General features: G+C 38.1%; 1 protein-coding gene across 1 annotated transcript; it reads left to right on the top strand.

Moving 5' to 3' along the window:
• Positions 1-293: 293 nt before the first annotated feature.
• On the top strand, positions 294-9,994 carry LOC116287310 (coiled-coil domain-containing protein 178). The gene is made up of 21 exons (XM_031693975.2): positions 294-772; positions 920-1,356; positions 1,521-1,791; positions 2,239-2,337; positions 3,089-3,140; positions 3,274-3,486; positions 3,765-3,868; positions 4,309-4,358; positions 4,447-4,542; positions 5,012-5,148; positions 5,546-5,624; positions 5,758-5,925; positions 6,180-6,248; positions 6,490-6,543; positions 6,901-6,939; positions 7,056-7,169; positions 7,335-7,480; positions 7,595-7,680; positions 8,146-8,219; positions 9,024-9,173; positions 9,530-9,994. Exons 1-21 carry the CDS (start codon positions 388-390, stop codon positions 9,791-9,793), a joined length of 3,087 nt encoding a protein of 1,028 aa, XP_031549835.2. The 5' UTR covers positions 294-387; the 3' UTR covers positions 9,794-9,994.
• Positions 9,995-10,426: the final 432 nt, after the last annotated feature.

The raw sequence follows: 10,426 nt of genomic DNA, 5'->3' as shown, positions 1-10,426 counted from the left end.
TCATAAAGAAATGGAGAAAAAAATAGGATGTTTGAGTAGTTTATTATTAAAGTATTAAAGACTGCTGGGCATTTAGTTTTTAACACTGTTCCCTGCTGTAACAGCGATTAAAAAAAGCCAAATATAATTGTTAGAAGAGCAAGTTGAATATTATGCATGAGATGCATGATTTATCTTGACCGTCCTTGACTTGCTTGGGCTGCCTGTGGACTTCACACAGTAGCCTCGCTTTGGCGGACTCGGAAAATGTCAACTTTACGTTGCTTAGCAACGCTCTAAAACAAGATGGCTGCCTCCTGAAGTTGGTGTAAAAGTCAACTTTTCTCAAGGAAATTATGAAAACCTAACAAAATTAGGTTGGAAAAGCTGTAAAATATCGTAAAACAGATGCCTACAGTTGTAAGAGAAGGAGTGAAGTCCCATCAAAACGGGCAAAAAGTGGGGAATTATCAAGATGGCGCGAACGTAAGCCCAGAACCAGCTTTAGATAAAGAAGCTCAAAAAGTCAACGAAGGTGACAAAAATGTCGGAAAAAACGGCGCCAGGAAGGCTGGAAATCTCACTAGTACTTTGAATAAGCCGGTATCAAGGTTGAATAAGCCGGTATCAAGGGGTAGTGGAGAGACTTCTGGTTTGGGGATTGTTCCTGATAGGAATGAACATGTTTTGACACCAGAAAGAGTTTCGGGATCTAGAGAACTTGTCCCTGTAAACATTGATAAACAATTAGTAGAGAGGAATGACGCAGAAATTGATGATCAAGAACAAAGAGGTTAGCTACGATTATATGTTGAAAATAACAGAAGCAATTGCCTGAGATAAAAAGAGCATTGTTGATGTAGTTTGTTATTTTTACAATGTCATTTTTAATTGTTGTTTTATAGTTTAAATAACTTGTCAATATTATTTTTGTTTAAAGATATTGTTCCAGCCTTACCAGAAGGGTGGCCAGAATTTAAAAACGAGCTATGGCGCCGCAGAAGTTGCGAACTGGTTAAAAGTACTTCTTCATGTGTGCGTAAAGCAGTCTCTCACCTTCATCTACTTCAAAACCTCCTTGAAAACTATTATAAGCCCACCTCCTCTGAGAAATATACTAGAGTTGAGTTGAGTCGAGAAAGAAAACTGAAATCTAGGAGTGAAACTATCACTTCTGCTCAATCATTATCTGAAGTTGAAGATGGAAGCCGTTTAAGATCAAGTGCCACATATCATGATGTTGAGTCTGTTGAAGGATATAACAGCCATGGGAATAAACTAAGATGGCTGCTTAGTTCAGACTCTTTTGGAGATTATTCAAAGGAAGATGAGCTAGACAGAATGTTGGAATCTTCTGCAAGTGGAGCAGTGCTGGAGGTATGTTTACTTTTCGCAATATATGCAGCAATGCATGTTCTATTTCCCTGTGTATTGTCCTCTGTCCAGCTAGCCTCCGAATAATAACAACTTTATTAGTCAGAGTGAACCCGATGGTACCACAGGTAGCTCAAAACATAAATATGTTTTTTGTTTTGCTTCAGGTCAGAGGAATCAGTGCAGGCACTTCACTAGCAAAATCTCTAACTCCCAAATCATCCTCAGCAAAAACTGATCAACATGAAGAAACAGTAACAGGGCCTGAGCAAGATATTGTAGATGAAGTTTTAACTCTACTTGGTCGGCTTGAAACAGACAGGGTTAATACTGAGCAGAAGTTACATAGAGAAAAAGAGAGGGTGCATGAGCTTGGGAAATCTATTGACAAGCTTGCTTACAAACGAATGCAAGAACTGCCCATTTGTGTGCAAAGAGGTAAGTCTATTCTACTTAACATATGGGTACTACTTACTGTTACAGAAATATTAGGGTTGGAGAGAAAGAACAAAATTACAGAGTTTGTATAAGAGAAAATTGGCATTTCTGGGGGTGGGGGGGGGGGTCTTGAAAAAATTCCTCCATGGGTGGGTGGGGGGGATAATTTCTGGAACTACACAATACACCTCTTTAGCTTGGGTATAATGTTTTCCCAAGACAGACCATTTTTTAGAGTGTCATTTCTTTGCTTAATGGCTGCATATAAGAAGACACATAATATATGTGGATAGAATTCAAAACAAGATTCTTTTTCATAAGAGAATGGCTTGTGGTCTGAAATGGGGTAATGCTGGTCAAGTCTTCTTCCAACATTTCAATGTCAATATTACATCCATAGTGTGATATTAAACTCAGACATGGATTATGTTTTATATGATTATTTAGAGCATGAGGCATGTGCTATAGACATTAATGAGTTGAGGTGGCATTGTGCCTACACTGGACGAATAGAGACAAGGCTCAGTGAGAGACTCAGACAAGCTGGTAAGTGATTGCAGACAACAGAAGTGCTAAATTTATATTGCTTGATCTCTGTACAAGAATCAGGGTTGTTTTTTTCTATTTCTTCCATCCTTCCTTCTTTCCCTCTTTCCTTCCCTTCTTTTTTAGAACACCTGCATATTCTAGGTAATAAAAACAATCTTCTTTCTTCACTGGCAATTAGAAAGACTGTTTATAATGTTTTTTCCTCTCTTTTTCCCTTTGTCAGTCTAAATTCCAAACAATGTTCAAATGCTTTCCTTTTTCTTCAATAATACCATATCTCCTTTTTCCATCCCTCTTCTCTTTTCTTTTCAATGTAAAATGTTCTTCATTTCTCCTATTTCACACCAACTGATTCTTTCTTCCAGTTTCATCTGTTTCTAGTGCAGTACATAGTAGTATTTGTTCCATCTCATGATCTTCATGATCTGCACAGTCAAGTGCTGCAGTAGACCACTGCCTTGTTCTATCTATGTCTAGCAAAGTGACTTCAGTAGGGTAACTTTTGCATGACTCTTCTTTCTCTTCTTTTATTTCTAATACTTACTCACCACTGTGAAAAACGTTTTTAGCCTTGCTTACTTTCTCCTGTGTTTTGAGTCTTTCTCAGCTCTTTCCTGTTTTATGTTCCCTTTTTTGATCTGAGATGGTAAAACATTACTCCAAAGCAGAAAAGCTCTGGTAATTATAACTGGTATCGTATTCAACTCTAAACCTGAAATTTTCTTTCTTTTTTTTTTTTTTTTTGTAGAAAGCAAACATGCTAAACTGTTGCAAGATTTGGAAAACATGCAGAAGCATTGGTAAGTTTCAATGCATTCGGGAATAGTTTCTGCTTAATATGCAGCCCATTAAGCCTTTTTTCTAAAGTCAACTCAGCTTGTTTCATTTGTAAATATAAATTATATATCTGATGTGATTTTATTACTATCTCAGTCCATTAGTGGAAGAAAAGCTTGACTTAGAAGGTGAAGCCATGTCAAGCATCCAGAACAAACAGGATGAGACAGATAATGAATTAAGGTCAACGTTCGAAAGGCTACAGGCCACAGAGATGAAAACTGCTGCTGCACAAGGCAAGGCAGCACAAGAACGAGCACTCATCAAGCAGGATGTTGATGTAGTGAGAAATGAACTCAGTGCTGTTAGGTAATAAATATATAAAAATACATGGGAATAAATAATGGTTCCAGAGAGTGGCTCTTATTCCACTGGATTTAAATAGGATTTTGATAGTTTGATTTAGAAGTTGATTTTTTGCGGGGGAAGGAAAAACTAGAGAACCTGGAGAAAAACCATGAAGTGCAGGAGAGAACCAACAAGGAACTCTACTCACATACGATACAGGTCCCATCTATTGGTGATAGGGGATGTAATAGTGATGCACATGAACTGTACTCCCCTTAATTTTAAATGTTATTTTTCAGTGATGAGCTTGCTCAGTTGAAGATGTATTTCACTTCTAACACTCACACTAAGCATGATATAAGAAACATGCTCAAGGAAAATGCCGAACTACTAGTACAGCTTCGTAAGTAGTCTGTGTTAAACCTTTAGGATACTAGACTTTCATTTAGACCTTTCCTTGTCCCTGTGGTTGGGTGCGTCTGTCTAATGAATCTCCTCAATTACTGGACGAGATCTAAGAAATTAAGAACAGACCACAAAAGTTGAATATTGGGTCATGTAGCACAATGTCATGAGATTGTTTGGCAAAAGAATCTGTTGGGATCATCAGGCTACCACATATTATACACACTAGATTTGATCTTCTCTCATAACTTTATTTAAATGTAAACTTGATAATAATGATTGCCAATTAAAGCCTCTCAAGAATACATTCGGCACACTCACATCACATTATACATCCCTAGCAACATCAGGCTTGTACATCATCACATGCACAGAAATTCAATCATTTCTCATTGCTTTATTGAGATGTTGTTCAAAAATCTTGAAATTTATTTTTAGAGCGAAGAGAGGAGAGAATCCAGGTTCTAGAAGCAACTCAACAAGACAAAGTAAGATAAAGAAGATAATACTCTAGATAAGATCATTATAATCCAATATTATGCTAATAATGATTATAATTTTGTCTTTGTTTAATAGGTGATGAGGTTACGGGAAAAGATTGTTGAACAAGAAGCAGAACATCACAAACTTGTTGAAGAAAACAATGAACTGAGAACTGAAAAGGAAATTATGGTGAGTGAAAATCAGATTTAACATATCTATATGGCTTCAAAAGTCATCAAGCAACAAATTTTCTTTACAGTCAAAAGTAGTGAGGAAAAATAAATTCATCAATTTATGCAGCATCTAAATTGTGAGTAAATGACGTCATTTACTCAACCCTATTGTTCTTTTAATTTTTAAACCAAAATTTCTTGGTGATAATGTGATTAAAATGCAGAATTCTTGGTAGAGAGTAGTTCTCAAAAGTCATCTATATTCATTGTTACGTTACTTCAACTAGGAATAATTATTAGTTTTCAATTTAAGACCTCAAGCACTTGTCTGGGTAAAAGAAAATTTTCTGTTTTGAATTTTAGAGCAATAATTAAGAAATCAAAAAAATGTGCACATGCTGTGTTCTCTTATAAAGCACATGCTTCCAACCAATCAGAATGGGTGATTTATGATTGTTATTTTATAAATGTATTTATTTGAACAGAAAGTGACCCTGCAAACAGATATCTCTAAGTTAGCTTATCGGAAAAGTAATGGGACTTCAAGAATTAAGAATTTGACGAAACGAAACAAGGAATCCAAAGGCGATATCCTGGAAACAAAGAAAAAAATAGATGTGAGGTAGGTGTAAGAACCATCCATTTATTCATCCCACCCATCCATCCATTTTTTCATCCCATCTATCCATACATTCATTAATTCCATCCCATCAATCCTTCCATCTACATAACCATCCATCAATCCATTTCATCCATTCATCCTTCTATTCAATCCCCATCAATTCCCATCCACCCACCTTCCCATCTGCCCACCTTTCCATCTGCCCACCTTTCCGACTGCCCACCTTTCCATCTGCCCAAATATCCATCCATCTTGCCGTCCATCCATTCATACACACACAACCATCCACCTATGTATATGCCCACATTTCCATCCATCTATACTTCCATACACGTCCATCCATTCATTGTCCTTCTAATTTAGTTTGTTTTTTTCTCTATTTTCTTTTTTTTAATAGCACCAAACAACATGCTTCTGACGACAAAACCATTAACCGAACAAAGCTGGAAATGGACAAAGTTCGTGAGCAACTAATGGTAAGAGCTATAGCTGTTCTCATAATATATATTCATAGCCTGCTGACTAGCAGCTTTGATTCCCACTAAAAGCCCATTTGTTTTTGCATCATTACATTATCCTAGTTAACCTTAATCAACTACCTCACCACAGGTATCCCGAGAAGAGACTAGTAAGGTCGGAGCAGTGCATGCAAGTCTAAGTGAAACTTACATACTACTGAAAGAGGAGACCATGGCAATTGAAGAATCGTTGAAGACAACGGCAGATGCACTGAGAAAACAGCTCAAAGATGAAGCACATGCACGTACAGTTCTCCAGGTGAGTTACCGAAATAGTTTATATTTATTTATAACATTTTGATGCAGTAGAAGGTTTAAGTCGGTCAGTTGGTTAGTCGATAGGTCGGTCGTTCGGTCGATCCTTGGGTCGGTTGTTAGCTTTGGGAAATAAGGAAGTGCGCGCACACACTGTTTGCTCTCATAAAGCAGGCACCCCCAGCCAATCAGAAATCGAAATTTATAGCAGTTATTTGAATAGTCATAATATAATTACTTTGTTTTCGTCTTTCTTAGGCAAGGATTGCAGCAGATGGAGCAGATCTCGTTAAGACAACACAGGACTCCACAAAGAAACGAGAAAAGGTACAATTTCTCGTTCTGCATTTATTATAGCAGATCTAGACCTTGGGTAAGGGAACGCGCGTACGTATATAGTAAGCACACTTGCTTCCTATGTTTTTCATCCAAGATATTGAGCAATGCGATAACAAGGGCGATAGCAAGGGCACATTCAAGGGAGTGGTTTTGGGTACTCCCGACCCATACTATAAACCTTGCTTTGACTAAGTAGGTTTTGAAAAAAAAACTTTGCTCACTATTTCAGGCAACCGTCAGGGCTGATGAAATTGAAAAGCTGGTCAACCATGTTAAAGAGCAGGTATGAGGGATGACAATAAACTGCTGACTAAGTAGTTTTTCCTGGCGTATGATTATGACAAATCATACAAGCTGTAGTGCGCGTTTTTACTTCTCAATCGATCAGACTTCTTGTACCGCCAATATGCGTGTGCAATATACATGTCCAATAATGCGTTTGCGATATGCATGTGCAATAATGCATTTGCGATATACATGTGCAATAATGCATTTGCGATATGCATGTGAGATATACATGTGCAATAATGCATTTGCAACAATTAAGGTACCGTGCCGTGTGCGATTAAACAATGTTTACTATGAAATCTTATTTAACCATTTATTTATACGTTAAATATTCTCGACTACCTCCTTTTAGGTATCGAAATTGGAAAAAATGCATAACGAAAGATTACATGTAAGTTGAAGTTTTCAAGAAAAAATAATATAATTACTCAAAGAAACTGGCTGAATTAGTATAATCAATGTCTGAAGAGTATCAGAAAGTAATGTGAATTTTCTTTTCTGTCTCAGACTATCTCAGAGTTGGACAAAATCCTGGGCAAGGTTGCCATACAGCACGACGATATGGAGACGAGGATCACTAAAGAAATAACGGATCTTAAACCAAAAGAAGAGGAATCGAAGGTTAGTTTTCATTGTTGTATTCTCTTGTGGTGAGCTGTTAAAATCAATCGACCTAATCACTGTAACAAAGCCCCCTGGACAACCCATGATGCCTTGCGATCCAAGATGGCCGCCGTATCGTCTAAGCAGTCCATCCTGACCGGTTTTTCTACTATTGTCACATAGAAAGAAAACATGAACTTGTCCAAGAAGATCGACCACATGACTTGGAAAACTGAAATGATGGAGAAAAAAATGCAAGATATGGCATCTTCCAGTGTTATGATGAACAAAGCCATAGCAAGCACATCCGAAACCATCAATGATCTCAAGTAAGAATCGTTTAACACAAATTTACAGGATGTAAATTATCCCTTTTCGATGGGCAGACATTCGCGGGGTTGTGGAAACAAGCTATTTTTTTATGGACGTTGTTGTTATTTCAGTGAAGAGTTAACTGAGCTGAATATCCAGCTTGAAACAGGAAGTGAAACTGAACAAGACTTGAAAGCATCGTTAGGCCAAGCAGAAGGTAGGGTGTTGTTTAGTGATGGGCAAAGCCAATTGACTGTCGAATAGGCCATTCTCGCGCGGCCACCCACCACTCTAGACCCCAGGGCCCTGTCATTCTCACTGCGCATGCTTAACGAAATGCCAGAGGTTTCATAATTGTCATCTAATATGGCGGCAAATAGTCACGTGACCTTTTTGTAGCAAACGCCATAACTGGTGCATACTTAAATGATAAAAGGGTGAATTTTACACCGTGAAAAGATGAAAAACTTACCGACGTTTCGGACGCTAGTCCTTCGTCGGAGTAATATGAGTATTGAAGGACTAGCGTCCGAAACGTCAGGAAGTTTTTTCATCTTTTCACGGGTGTATAATTTACCTTTTTATCATTATTGTTTCATTAGAAACACCGACGCAGCTCACACTAGTTTTTAGCTAGTTATCCCTTCTGGTACATATTTAGATTTCCTTTATATGTTTTTAGAGAGAATCATGCGGGCTAAAGAAGATCACGAACAGCACATGGTTCAGAGACAATTAGTCCTTGAGAACAATCAGGTATTATGCACTGAGCCATTTACTACTATTACTGGGAGAAAAAAAGACCGAGAAAAAAACCTTAGGGACTAGAGGCTTTGCACTATCACGTGATGGCAGCCATGACAGGAGGCAGGAACAATTGAATCTGATCTAATCTGATTTACATAAGAAAAAATTCAGTTTCCCAGGGACAAAAAGGCTCTATTGTTATGCCTTCTGTCATGGCAGGAAATCTGCAAAGCCTCTGGTCCCTAAGGTTTTTTCTCGGTCGTTTTTTCTCCCAGTAATAGTAGTAAATGGCTCAGGGGAAAAAAGGCTCTATTGTTATGCCCTCTATCATGGCTGCCATCATGTGATGGTGCAAAGCCTTTATAGAAATATTTCAATACACCGCGCAAGTAGCACTCAAATGGTTTGTTTGTGCTATTGCTATATCACAAGTCGTCTCCGATCGGGCAGCAGACTATCGCAGTAGTATTATGCATGCTGGGAACGATAGGACTCACAATTAATGTTTATTATAGACTGTGAGCAGCTCAGGAAGCAGTTAGTGCCCTAGTATGGGCTTCAGACCCCTCCCCCCGGGGGATATCAGATCGAAGCAAACATCAAATAGAGTTAGAGAAAGGGAAATGGATGGGATGCTTGCAGTCTATGTTTGTTAAGGAAAATGCTTTGTGTTCCTAAGCTTGCTTGTCTCGTGCTCTACAGCTCCCAGCTTGTTTATATTACAATACAGAGACATGTGCGCGCGTGTTATATTCCTTGGAGATCTACTGAGAGGAAGGTGTGTTAATGACAAGTTTTTTTTGTTCATACTAGAGAGGAGTACAGACTTCACTAGAAAGAAACAAGCTCCTGGCAGTGCAGTATCAGCGCGCACAAAAGGAATATCTGAATAGAAAAGCTGCTTTGATGAGAGAGTTTGAAAAACGAGTTTACGATGAAGACAGCGTCAAAGATCATAGACAGGTAACGTTAACACCTTCTTCATGGGATACCTGTGGTGCTCATCCGACTCGCTTTCCTGCGCGGAAGGTTTGCCTTCTGAATCAGCATTTCCAGCAATTTTAAAATTTCTTCCTTTAAAACCACTGGTGAAACCTTAAATATAATATTTATATATTTAATAATTATTTGTATATTGGTTGATTGGTTAGTCCGTCCGTCCGTCCGTCCGTCCGTCCGTCTGTCTGTCTGTCTGTCTGTCTGTCCGTCTGCCTTCTTGTTTGTCTGTCTGTCTGTCTGCCTCATAGCAGTTATTTCATTCTCTTGGTAACTATCGCAAACCATCTATACTAATAAATGTATTTCTTTATACTATACAGTTGACAGTCCTTCAGGGACGTATGCACGAAGCTTTGCAGTACTACTACAAATTACGAGGTCTAGAAACCAGAGCAGGCATCGCCCAGTTTGAACTTGAATCAGCTAAGAATGGCGACAAGCTTATCTGGCTACAGACAGAGATGATGAAGGTCATTGAAAACATCAGTCGGTTCCTAGAGGCCAATAATGCTGCTCATGAAGTCATATCATTCGAAGCGGCCAAAATTGCTGAAACTCCTCCTGGCCGATCACTAGTCTCTTAGCTAGGTCGGTGAGTGTGCAGAGTTAGATGAGAGCTAGATATAGAATGATAGCCTTATAGGGACAACGTTTTCTGTTTGTCTATACCCCTCTATACTTGTAAATAGTATGAATACAGAATACCTGCAAGGTGTATAGGAATGTATATAACTGTAACTATATAAATGTTGAAGTAGAAACAATAAAGAATAATACCAGACAAAGTTTATGAAAATTCCATATCGTTATGACCTTTCGCTGATTGCATTCACATCACCCATAGTGCATTTCGGGCTTGGTATGGAACAAAGCCTTCACGAACCAGTTTTGAAATAGCTGTATCTGCTTTACACGATATCAGTTCATTTACGTTGACGAATCAATCATTTGCGCTCGCTATTCGGAAGCTCCGCTTGTGTTATATGAACAACAAAATGCCAAATAATGCTATATTTTTTCAAAGTAATCATGAGTAGCAATAATTTACAAGCAAAGAAGACAGGCAAGGGGGTAAGGATATGAAAGAAAAAGATGTAAAAATAAATTAGGAATAGTCGTATTCTGTTTTTTTTTGAAATTTTTTTGTGATTTTGCTTTTTCCTGTGCTTTTTTAATTAATATTGATAAGTCACGCTCTTTGACTTGAGTCACGCTCT

This window comes from Actinia tenebrosa, unplaced genomic scaffold (assembly GCF_029948245.1).
Source record: "Actinia tenebrosa isolate PJP-AT-01 unplaced genomic scaffold, QUT_ActTen_1.0 PGA_scaffold1__47_contigs__length_23844297, whole genome shotgun sequence".
NCBI lineage: Eukaryota > Metazoa > Cnidaria > Anthozoa > Actiniaria > Actiniidae > Actinia > Actinia tenebrosa.
The sequence above is the reverse complement of the archived record's forward strand: the minus strand, read 5'-3'. Positions and strand labels throughout refer to the sequence as shown.